General features: G+C 36.6%; 1 protein-coding gene across 1 annotated transcript in view; it reads left to right on the forward strand.

The window, feature by feature from the left end:
• The window catches only part of LOC137240324 (reticulon-4-interacting protein 1 homolog, mitochondrial-like), a 173,084-nt gene extending 160,743 nt beyond the window's left edge, over positions 1–12,341 (forward strand). The window contains exons 3-4 of the mRNA XM_067766402.1: positions 11,406–12,011; positions 12,074–12,341. Coding sequence (XP_067622503.1) covers positions 11,406–12,011; positions 12,074–12,181 — 714 coding nt within the window. The 3' untranslated portion in view covers positions 12,182–12,341. The remainder of the gene's footprint in view (positions 1–11,405; positions 12,012–12,073) is intronic.
• Positions 12,342–12,562: the final 221 nt, after the last annotated feature.

A 12,562-nucleotide genomic window follows, 5' to 3' on the forward strand; every position in this document is an offset into this window, starting at 1 on the left:
CGAATGGGGGAAGAAGCGAGAAGTGATTTTCCATATATTGAAAGAGCAATTTTTATTCTAGATATAGATGCGAGTCGATATGCTATAGGAGGCATTTTGTCACAAATGGTCGAGCGACAGGAGAAGGTAGTTGCCTAATACAGCCAGATCACGCAACGTTGAAATGGCTCCTGCAGTTCGGAAAAAAACTGACACGGTGGATAGAGCAACTACAAAGCTTTGACTTTTCCATTGAGCATCGAAAAGGTAGTACCCATGGAAATTTGATGCAATGTTACGAAGACCATGTGGAATGCCAACACTGTTCAAAAGCTGGGGCTAAGGAAGACATCATAGAAGTTTGGCTTATGACTATAACGTATACGTATGAATGGGACATGGAACAACTACAGAGGTGTCAGCTAGAAGACACATACATGTTATGCAAGGGCTGGAACGAAAAGAAAGGCCAAATAGGGGAGGCAAAGAGTCCTATTGCCAATTTATACAGGCACAGTGGAACAGTTAACAACTGATATCCGGTTGTTTGGCAACCGATAGGCAACTGATAGGTGTTCCAAGTAGAGGTCATCTTGGAATCACGAAGACGCTCGAGAAAATTAAGCCGGCATTATATTCGGTTGATTGACGTCAGTCACTGAGTGGATTCCCAAATGCGAGGTTTTCAGCAGAGCAAAATAGCCCAAAACCCGAAGGCATGGCCAGATGAAGCAATATATTTCAGGTGCACTATTTGAAAAGATCGCCATGGATGTCGCAGGTTCATTTCTTACTAGACACCGCGGAAACAAATACGTACTGGTGGTTATGGATTATTTCAACAAATGGCCAATTCCAAATCAGGAAGCGGAAACAGTAGGAAAGGCGTAACAAACAATTGAGTTGCAACTAAGGCAGAAATTTTGAATCAGCTGTGTTCCAAGAAATATGTAAAACATTGGGCATTCGAAAAACTTTGACAACTACATTGCATCCTCAGTCCGATGGTATGGTGGAACGATTCAATAGAACCTTGGAAGAGCACTTAGGGAAGTAGTGGACAAGTATCATAAAGAGTGGGATACACACATATCTTTATTCTTGATGGCTTACCGAGATACCTGGCCAAACTTCCGCAAGGGCAATGACCTTCGACTGCCAGCTGACTTAAAGTTTGGGATGAATGCCGATACGGAAAGAAATGCTAGGAAATCTCCTGGTGTCTTGGACGACAAAATGAGAGAAATACATTATCTTGTAAGACAACGGACCAGGATTATGAGAGACAAGATGAAAGCCAGACACGATAAAGCAATTAATGCAGAAGGTTTTTTGGAAGGAGATTTGGTGCTGTTATACAACCCACAATGAAAGAAAGGTTTGTCATCGATATTTCAGTGTAACTGGGAAGGCCTATACAAAGTCATAAAACGGATCAACGATGTTGTTTACCGCATACAAACCATTGCCAAACCACGAAACAAAATTAAAGTTGTTTATTTAGAAAGGCTGGCAGCGTTATGGGTAAATGAGGGCAGTGTGGCGAATATGAGCAACTTCGATAAGTCACTATGCTGCTAGTAAGTAAATGCTTAACAACAGCAAAGTCAGCAGCCGCACATATGTACACGTAAACATCAAAGTGAGCAGCCACAATAACATGTAAACAGCGAAGCTAACAGTGAGGAGAACATTTAACATACATACATGTAGTCATCACCTAGGAGCAGAAGTTATTGCTCAAAGGAGGAATTAATAATCAGCTGTTCGCGAAGACTCTTCTTCACAGTTGTGTAAATAAAGACTATTTTGCCATACTGAATATTGGAGTTATTTACTCGGCAGTTCATCGATTCCAACGTAAACAGATGGGGCATAATGATCAGAAATTTCCAATATTCGTAATAATACCAGCTGGTGCCGTTTTATGCAGTTAAAAAGTCCTGCGCTTACGATGGAGGTGTCTGCATATCACCCCTGCTGTCTGCTTGAAATCAGAGCCGCAGATCGTAGTGGGCATTAAAATAGCCCTGGCGATGGGATTTTCAGCAGTGAGTAGTGCGCTTATATTATTATTATTATTTATTTATTATTACAGCGTTTTAAGCCTAAAACTTAGATTATTACAAATTATAAGTACATTTTAATAATAATAGGATTTCTAGAATTTGGGGTGTCGGAATGCATGAGATTCCGATCAGCACGGGAACTGGTGGTCCCAACGGGCGAGTCTTGGAGTCATCTGTTTGGGAGGTTGGAAGGAACGTGTTCTCAATCCTGCCTTACTCCAAGACGTAAGCTAGCAGCTCAGCAGAATAAGCCACTCTTATCGGATGGTTGAAAAGGACGTGTTTCCAATCCTCCCTGTACCAGCTTTTATGTAAGCATAATTAATTATAATATATTATTGTTTTATTATTTTTGTTGGAATAGACGTTATTCTCATAAACACTCCAACTGTTTGTCTGGGACGATATTTTCAGGAACTCTTTCCCAATTTGATTGCGAGCGATATATATGTATTTGACCTAATGCATAAGGTTCCTATGTGTCTGTTTGGATTGCCATGTACGCTCAAAGATCAGTAACATGAAATACAGATAAAAAATATTTTATCTTATTGGAAGGGTTTTGCAATATTCTAATAAACTTTTTTTGAAGGTGTTTAAGTTTTCACAATTTTTAACATGATTAGGTAGTTCACTAAAACATTTCGGGCCTTTGTAAAATATATTTTGCTTCTCCATTTCTGTTTTGAAAAGAGGTAATCTAAAATTATTATTTTCCCTGATTAAGTAAGAGTGGGTTTCATTCACATAAACAAGTTTTTCACTTAGGTAGGCTGGTAATTTACCATGCTTGATAAAAAAATACAAATTTCATACTAAGGTAAAATATCAACTGTTTCACACTTTAGTGCATCGATCATACTCTTTATGGAAGTGTCGTACCTCATTTTCAATATAAATCTCATAGCTTTGTTTTGCATAATTTGTAACCTGTATATTTGTGTTTCATTGGCAATAAAGAATATTGTAGGGCAATATAAGAAGTGCGGTTCTATGATGGATCTATAAACTTTCAACTTATATTTCTTACTAATAAGTTTACATTATCTTTTCCAAAATCCAATTTTTTTGCCCATTTTGGCAACAATATAATCAATATTATCCGTAAACTTCAGTTTATTGTCAATCAGGATACCTAAGTACTTAAATATTTTAACTTCCTCAATGCTCGCATTCATTATTTTTAGATTTAAATTAAGTGATTATTTTATTGGTCGTTCTAGAGAAAACCATGAACTTAGTTTTGTTAACGTTAGGCTTGAGTTTATTAATGCAAAGCCATCTATACAATGTGTCCAAATCTTCTTACATTTTGCTCCTTGCTATTGAAATATCCGTTTCATTTACTTCAAGTAGCGCATTATCTGCAAACAACCTGATTTTACTATATTTCAGTGCTGATGATATATCGTTTATGTAAATGTTGAACAGGATTGGTGCTACTACCGACCCTTGTGGTAAGCCTATGTCACTTGTGCCTCGGATGAGACTACTGACTCGACGGTTGTTCTTTGTTTCCGGTCTGATAAGAAGCTTCTAAACCACTGCAATTCATTTTCCCTAATACCAATTTTTTGTAGTTTATCGAGCATTATATTCCTATCAATTGTTTCGAACGCTCTTTTCAGGTCAATGAAAACTGCTACAATATGTTTTTTTAGGCTCAGCTCTTCCTTCCAGCTAGATATGACGTAATTTAACGCCGTCTCGCAAGAGTGTCTTTCTCGGAATACGGATTGTTCCTTTATAAGGATTTTATTATTTTCTAAGTAATTAACCAGTTGATTTTTTATTACAATTTCCAGAATTTTGTCTATGTTCGGCAATGTATTTATCGGCCTTAGTTCTTCTGCCATTATTGAATCTTTTAACCTTCCTAATTGGTACTATTGTCGAAATTTTCCACATGTCTGCCACTATTCCAGTAGTCATGGATTTGTTTATAGCGGTTGCATAGAAGAAACCCATGTACGATACGAATCTTTAATAACGCCTTCTGAAAGTAAAATTTTCCCCCAGTTTTATTTTTGAAGCTTTTTGCTATAAGTATAACATCCTCAACCGTAATTTCTTCGAATTTTAAACATGACCTAGCTGTATATGGGAAGTCGTTCTGACTCTGAACAACTTCAATTTGCCTGTTTATATCAACAATGCTATCTAAAACGAAGGAGTTCAATGCTTCAGCAATATCGCGAGGTGTATCATATGTCACACCTTTTACGATCACCGTCAAGATCTTTTCTTGTGGCCCCGTTAAGTTTACAGCATGTTTAACATGCTTCCACATTAGCTTGCTATCTGAACTGTTGATATCAATATTATTCTCCATGTATTTAATCTTTTTAAATTTGATTAGTTTTTTGTAGTACTTCGCGACCATGTTATATTCGGTATAGTCACCCATTGATCTAGCTTGTGAGTGCAACCGGTATTTCAGTTTATTCAATTCTGTCAATTCCTGGTCATACCATTTATTTCTTAACTTTACCGTACTGTTTTTTTTCAAACGTTAGTACTCCCATACAATCTAGTAAACAAGTATTTATATAGTTGACCATGTCGTTAACATTCATGCTTCTTATTAAACTGAGATCGCAATGCCTAAGTAGAGTCGTCAAGTTATCGGCAGAATAATTCTCCCAGGATGTTGATGAAATGACTCTTCGTAACGGGTTTGAATTACTTACTTTAATAGCAAATGAAATAGTTTCGTGATCGGATATTCTGTGGTCTTCAAGATTTACACAAGACAGTATATCAGCGTTTGCATATAATAAATATAAATTGTTTGAGAAGTTTCTGCGATTCTTGTATTGAAATTTATTTTTTATTTCATTGCGATACGTGCACAAATTTTATTCAGTTTGTTGCTACTCGAAGAGTTAATATTTAAGTTTATATTGAAATCTCCTACTAGAAGGGATTTCATACCTGCTTCTAATACTTCTGATAAAATGCTCTCTACGTGATTCAAAAATTCACTGTCGCTAGAACTTGGGGAATGGTACAAAACACCTATTTGCCACTTAATGTCCACTTGCTTTAATTTTACTATAGCACACCATATATTTCTATCAATTGATCGATTAAACCTGACTTTGTACTTGATTTCCGTTTTCAGTAATAAAACTACCCCTCCCGTATGTCTACTATGAGAGTCGCAGCGAATTAATGTATACGGTGCAATATTAGTTTCAGAATCAAGAATATCTGAAGTTATACGTGTTTCTGAGCATAAAACAAGGTCCGGATCCACTTCTTCTATCATTTTTTCGAGCTCTGCTTTATTTGCTAACAAACTACAAATATTCAAGTAGACACATTTCAAATCAAAAACATTTATTGCTGGGCTTGTACGTCTTGGTTGCTAAAAACCAACTCCTTGTTTTTCCAGTTTAAACTTCCTTTGTTAAACTGGGCAGTCATGACTCATTATGCTATGGTCTACATTGAGCTTAAAACCTAACTGATTATTGGCATCTACGCAATTACCACATTTATTAATGGGTATGCTCTCCTTGCAGTTTTCTACCCCATGTTCTCCCAGACATTTACTACATCTCTGTTTCAGGGTGCAATTGGCAGCTATGTGGTTAAACCCTAAAGATTTGTAGCACCTTTTTACAGTTTGACCGTCGTAAACTGGGCAGCGATCCCATCCAACATTAATTTTCTTATGTCTCAGGATGACCTCATAATATTTATGCTCTATTCCTATAACTGCATTAATATGTTGTCCTCTATTTTCTTTCTTAGCGCGTTTAATTGTAATACATTTCATTTATATCAGGACGGTAACCGCTGGGGCAGCAGGTCACATGAGAGATATACTTAGATTTTAATAATTTCTAAATTCGCATCGCCTGACAGGACGGATATGCCTTGACATTCCAGGACCCTGCCCTTTCGGCCGATGTTGGGATCAAATAGATTATATAGCACATAGTGATTGTTGCTAAATGCGAGTACGCCTCTATTTCTTCTCGCAAAATCTTTTGTATGGTGTTGTAGCCGGAGCAGGTCTTGCCGTGGGCTTAGTCTCTTGGACCGCAGCAATGCGGATGTTGTGCCGCTTCTTAAAGTCGAGCATCTCCGTGCAAGAAAGACAAGAAAACCATCAAACAAAAATGTGTTTCTCAGGGGACCCGCAATTTAGAGGTACTAATACCTATATGACACTACTTTATTTTCGTGTATTTTTTCCTGTATTTTATCTTCAATTTTTTGTCGCACTCCCTCCTAATACGGCTTCAGTACTGGTGTAAGTGTATAAACTATATTTCGAAAAACTAACGAAATACAAGAAAAATACAACCTAGTTCATTAAAAATAAACGAGCCAGTTTGTTTTTCGATAGGTTTTTTTGACATTCGGCCGTTTTTTCTTTATTTTTTTCTGACAAATGAAAATTCTGTTTTTAGTTTGAAAATTTGGTGCATAAAAACACAATTAAAATCAAGTTTCTTGTGAAAAAAGTGAACCATTAGAGACCGAAACAATTTGCGCGTGTTATTTGCATTGTTTTTATTGTTAAAAATGTTAATGTAAAAATAAAATTTAAAACATAAACAAAACATGTCAAACTCACTAATTATGAGAGAATAGTGGTCTCGCTTTTTCATGATAGAAATTGTTTTTGTGTTTTGAAGTTCCGATAAAGTTTCGTCAGTTTTTTTAGCTTGGAATCCAAGCAAAAATAAAGTAGTGACATATATACTTAAGACATTTTTTTTTAATTCAGGAGAGTATTTAGTTGTTCCATGTGCAAATTTTAAGCCGAATTTCAAAAGCAACGAATATTGATAATGATTTTTTGCCTGGGCCTGAGGAGACAATAAAAACACCAATCAAACAAAAATGTGTTTTTCAGGGGGCCCGCGATTTAGAGGTACTAAGTCATTTTTTTTTTTTTTTATTCAGGAGAGTCTTTAGTTGTTCCGTGTGCAAATTTTAAGCCGAATTTCAAAGCAACGAATATTGATAATTATTTTTTGCCTGGGCCTGAGGAGACAATAAAAACATCAATCAAACAAAAATGTGTTTCTCAGGGGGCCGCGATTTAGATGCCTTGTGCAACCCACAGTTTGAATTTTTGTGGTCTTGATGCTGCAGAATGTTGTACGGCTGCAATTACTTTCTTCAGAATTGTACAAAAATGTTTTACTACTTTCAGCAGCACACCACAACGATGGGACATCCTCAAAAAATGTTTATCGAGCTTTCTTCATAGTCATTCTCAAGTACATCAACAAGTTCGAATGTTTTGCTTGCTGTCCTCAATTTGGTTCAAAATACTGACTACCATTAATGAAAGAAACGTGGTCCTCCAAGCTAGATACGCCTATATAGATGTTGAGGTCCGACATCTAGTTGCCTTACTAGCTGATTTGAAGTTGATCAGGAACCAATGGGAAACAATTTTAAACGAATGCAAAACAGTTGCTATTCAATTGAACATCTCGCCAAAGTTTCCGTACATTCGAAAGAGAAAACCCAAAAGATGTTTTTGTAACTTCTACCTTCGATGGTTAATAAAACAGCAGAAACGTCCGGATTAATTATCTTAATACTTTATTCTTCAGTCGTCAATCCAATAATGAACCGGAAGTCCACCATCTTCTCTTTTCTTCCTTTACAGTGATGTATTTTTGCTTATTCTATTAATTAGTTGACATGGTTGCATTTATAATCTTACAACTCGGCCAGCGTGAAACTGTATCGACCACGATACATTATCTTAATTTCTATTTTTACTGTCATACATTTCTTAATCTGATACAATTTGCTATTTGTGTTCAGGGTTACAGCTCGCACTGTGTTGTCCTTGATACATTATAACTTAATTTCTATCTTTACTATCGTACATTTCTTAATCTAATACCTAATCTAAATCTAATACCTAATCTAATACAATTCGCTATTTGTGTTCAGAGTTACCGCTCGCTAACAAATATTAGTCTGGTTCAGGGATGCACCTTAACGTTAAGCTAATCGTTTATCAAAAAATTTCCACCGTTTCCGTTGAAACACTTCGAAATATTATCGATAAAGAAATTATCAAGATAAATTGTATCTCGTTTTTAACCGAAACGAAAAGCTTTCGTTAACGTTAAAAACGTTAACAAAACCGTGATACTTTATGTTTGAATTGTGCTGGCAATGCTATAGCCATGGTGAAGCCGTAAGGTGGTAACAACGAGCGGACATACACACACAAACTCCATGTAATTTGTTTGTGTAATTCGTTGGTGGTAATGTCAAAAATACTCTGAGAAATGTTCGTACTGTCAAAATCATGAGAAAAGTTGCAATCAGCTCGGCTAATGCTTTCACCTTTAATTACTCCGCCATCAATCAGCTTTGCCAGCATAGTTTGAAATTAATAATCAACATAAACGATTTGATTTCGTTGGGATATGGCAGAAAACGAAACAAAATCATTTCGTTAATTTGACGTTTTTAACGTTAATAAACGAAACGAAATGACTTTGTTTCGTTTATTAACGTTAATTATCGTAACGAAATGATATCGGTTCGTTGGTTAAGCATGCCTGGTCTGGTTCTACCTTGAAATATTTTCTTTGAGAACGGCTCACTAATACCTTCAACTCATCAAGTGTTTTGGCCGGTAACAGTAGATGTGCATTTGGCGCTACATTGCCTATGCCGTCTATTATGAAATTGATGATTTCTGTTTTGCATATGTTTGCCCGTTTGCCTATTGCCTGCATCAATATAACGTAGCAATGTAATAACTCGCTCTTTTTGTCCCACTTGCGTCTTGCCAACATCTTATAAACTTCGTTCCTCTGTATCGGTACGTCAAATTCCTTTTTTAACTCGGCATAGCTTAACGCTTTGGTGGTGGTAAGGAAAGCTTTGGCTGTTCCCACCAGGCAGCAACGAAAAGCCAGCAATTTAAATCGTTCGTCTACTCTTGACGACTCCATTACTTCTTCGAAATCTTGAAGAAAATGTCCCACCATCACTGATATATCATCTTCACTGAACTTGGGCACAGCATGCTCTATATCGGCAAAATTCAGTCTACCTTGCTGTTGTACCCCAGTACTAGCTCTTAGCTCGTCGATTTCCTTCATTAATTTTAACATTTCCATACGTTTTCGTGACGCCACCAGTTCGTCATCACCACTTATGGTCGTGGCTCTTGCGTCAATTGGGGCAGAGTTTGATGGGGCGGCAGCAAAAACATCGTGAACAGCAGGTGTTGAATTGAATTCAACCAAAACATCGGTAGTAGAGGCAGTTGGAACGGCAGTGGCGGCAGTATGAACGGCGGTGACGGCAGTGGCGGCAGAGCAGACGGTAGCGGCGGCAGAATAGACGGCAACAAAAACATCGTGAGTAGCAGGTGTTGAATTGAATTCAACCAAAACATCGGTAGTAGAGGCAGTTGGAACGGCAGTGGCGGCAGAGCAGACGGTAGCGGCAGCAGAATAGACGGCAGTGGCGGCAGAGGAATCAATAGAAACGGCAGCGTTTATTTCAATCATTTCGCCGGGATGTTCTCTGATATATTTGGGTTGGGAGTGGTATTCATCGTATTTGCGGAGCTATTATCTCCCACGCTAACTACATTTTTGCAGTAATCTGCGTAATTGTATAATGTTGGCAGTAGGAGGGAAATCCACATTATTTTCAGTTAAAACTTTGATAATGTTTTCTCGAGCATCCATTTTACAAAATAGTTGTTTATAATAGTGCGCGAGGTTCGTTAACACACCTGAGATGTAACTTCTACCTTCGATGGTTAATAAAACAGCAGAAACGTCCGGATTAATTATCTTAATACTTTATTCTTCAGTCGTCAATCCATTATTCTATTAATTAGTTGACATGGTTGCATTTACTTACATCTTACATTTTGAAGATAATGGAAATGAGATGATTACGGATGATCTTAAAAACAATACATTCTTGGTGATTGTCGATTCGGTAATCACTGATATTACTGAACGATTTGCAGCTAAGAGAAATTTAAACGAGACGTTTTCCTTTTTGTGGCAATTTGAAGACATGGATAAAACTATGGTTCGAGCGAGTGCAGCAAAATTTATCGAAAAATACAAGTCGGACATTTCTCAAAGCTTAGAATGCGAAATAATTCACTTGAAACACATTTACGAAGCAAATTTTGATAAAGGTCAGTCACCATTGGAATTGCTAAATGCCATCTACATATGTTCAAAATCTGTATACGATTTTGCCCAACATTTGTGTTGCTTTACGTATCTTTTGCACTATACCTGTCACTGCAGCTAGTGCAGAACGTTCTTTCAGCGTCCTTTCAAGAATCAACAACTTTCATAGATCGTGTTCATCTCAAGAGCGAAGTTCAGGACTTGCCACGCTTTGTGTTGAATCTGTTTTGGCAAGACGGCTAAATTTTTATATTATTATACAAATTTTGCAGCGAAAAAAGCAAGTAAAGCCTCTCTTTGATATCCGAACTTTCTATATTGAATAATTAAAATATATATTCATCATTAAATTTATCAGAAATGTATTAAAATGTTACCAAATAACTAGAACAGATTATTTGAAACAATATGTGGCTGTTAAAAGAGAATTTTATTTTACGTTACAATAAAAGAGTATAAATAGTAAATATTCTGTGTTAGTTTTATTGTCAGCTCTTAGTCCAAAAAATCATTTAGTTGATGTGGCAACAATTTTTTTTTTATGTAATCCATCAATAATTATTAATGAATGAGACGCCATTAATTCAAGTTAATCAAATGTATTAGTGGATTTTTTATAGGGGGCCCGTAAATTGTTTAGTCCCGGGCCCGGATTTTCTCTACGGCCCTGACTATACCTATCCTTATCTAAAGACGACTTGTGTTAAATGCATTTGTTGTTGTTTTTGTTTATTAATTTATTTTTGCTCCAAAAGCAATGGCAGTGCAATAACCCGGTTCATTTCTATCTTATTATAAAACCAGGTGTTGTGCATGACATAACCTGCAAAATTGATTCTTAAGTGTTCACTTTTGCTCCATAGTTAGGTGAGGTAGAACATTTTTTTTTTTTGGAAGCAATACATTGGGCTGACAGCCCCTTGAGGGGGTTGCGCTACACATCCCATTTTGAAGCCGGGGCCTGGATCCATAGAGCTTTTACGTAGAAAACCTTTCTAGATTGGCGGCCGCGCTTAAAAAAAAATAGCTCTGGGTGGGCTCAATGTCGGTTTGGGTATCAAACCGCCTTAATATACTGTGGCGCTTGCTCATGTACATACATATATCGCGCTTTGTCTTAATTTTTTTGTGAACAAAGAAAGCGTACTTGAAATTTTAGCTATACATTCTTTTTTTAATATCTACTTCGTAGTTATCAAAAGCTCCTAATGCATTATCTGATGAACAAGCTGCTTCTGTGCTCTACGCTGGATTAACTGCTTGGTCAGGGCTCTATATTACTGGTGGATTTGGTGGGGCTTGTGGGGTAATATCAAGTTCAGGAGGAGGTGAGAACAGACGCGTATTAGTTTTGGGAGGCTCTGGTAGTGTTGGCTCAATGGCAATCCAAATTTTAAAATCGCAAAAAGCTACGGTAATATCTACATGCAGGGACGATGCAATTGAACTAGTAAAAAACCTGGGAGCAGATTACGTAGTAGATTACAACAATCGAGCCCAGCTTCAAAGTTTACATTCTTACGCACCATTTGATATAGTCTTGGACTGCACTGGACAAGCCGCAAAAAAGTCATCTGAAATTGATTTACAGTTCCGACAATATATTACATTTTCATCGCCACTTCTGCACAATGTTGATCATTTTGGAGTTGGCACAGGAATGATAAAAAATGTGTCACACTTCTTTGAATCTAATAAAAAAACATTAACCAAATCAGGAGGACTACTGAAATACGGATTTTTTATGCCAGTTCAACAGGGAATCGAATTTCTAACTCGTATAACAGAAAAAAAACAGGTTAATTATCTTAATTTGTGTAGTTATTTTTTACGTGCTACATTTAGCCATCTCTCTTTCAGATATTGCCGCTTATTGATAGCTGTTTTCCTTTTCATCAGCTTCAACGTGGTTTCGAAAAAGTGCAGTGTGGACATTTGCGTGGAAAAGTTGTAATATCTGTTACTTGAATTAAGTTTTCTTATGCAGGTTTTCACAGTTCTTACTTAAGTTATAATAAGATCATAAACATAGAGTGAGAATAACGTAACTGTAATATTGTCCAATAACCATAGGAAATTGTATACTAAAAATATAGTTTCCTATCCGCCTGCAATATTAGTAGATAAATTTTTGTTTCTCTATTTTCGGCCACTTCGCTTAAAAATTCAATAACACAAATAGGACTAGTACATTTACAGATTTTTACGATAAAACAAACTTTCAAATAAGAATGTGATAATTTTTATACCCAGCGTGTACTTGTTCAAAAAGATATTACTTATAACTTTAGCTGGATAACGGTAGTAAGTCAAGGCATGAGGGAATCGAGATAGTTGATGTATATTGGA

Source organism: Eurosta solidaginis, chromosome 2, assembly GCF_040869045.1.
Source record: "Eurosta solidaginis isolate ZX-2024a chromosome 2, ASM4086904v1, whole genome shotgun sequence".
Lineage (NCBI taxonomy): Eukaryota > Metazoa > Arthropoda > Insecta > Diptera > Tephritidae > Eurosta > Eurosta solidaginis.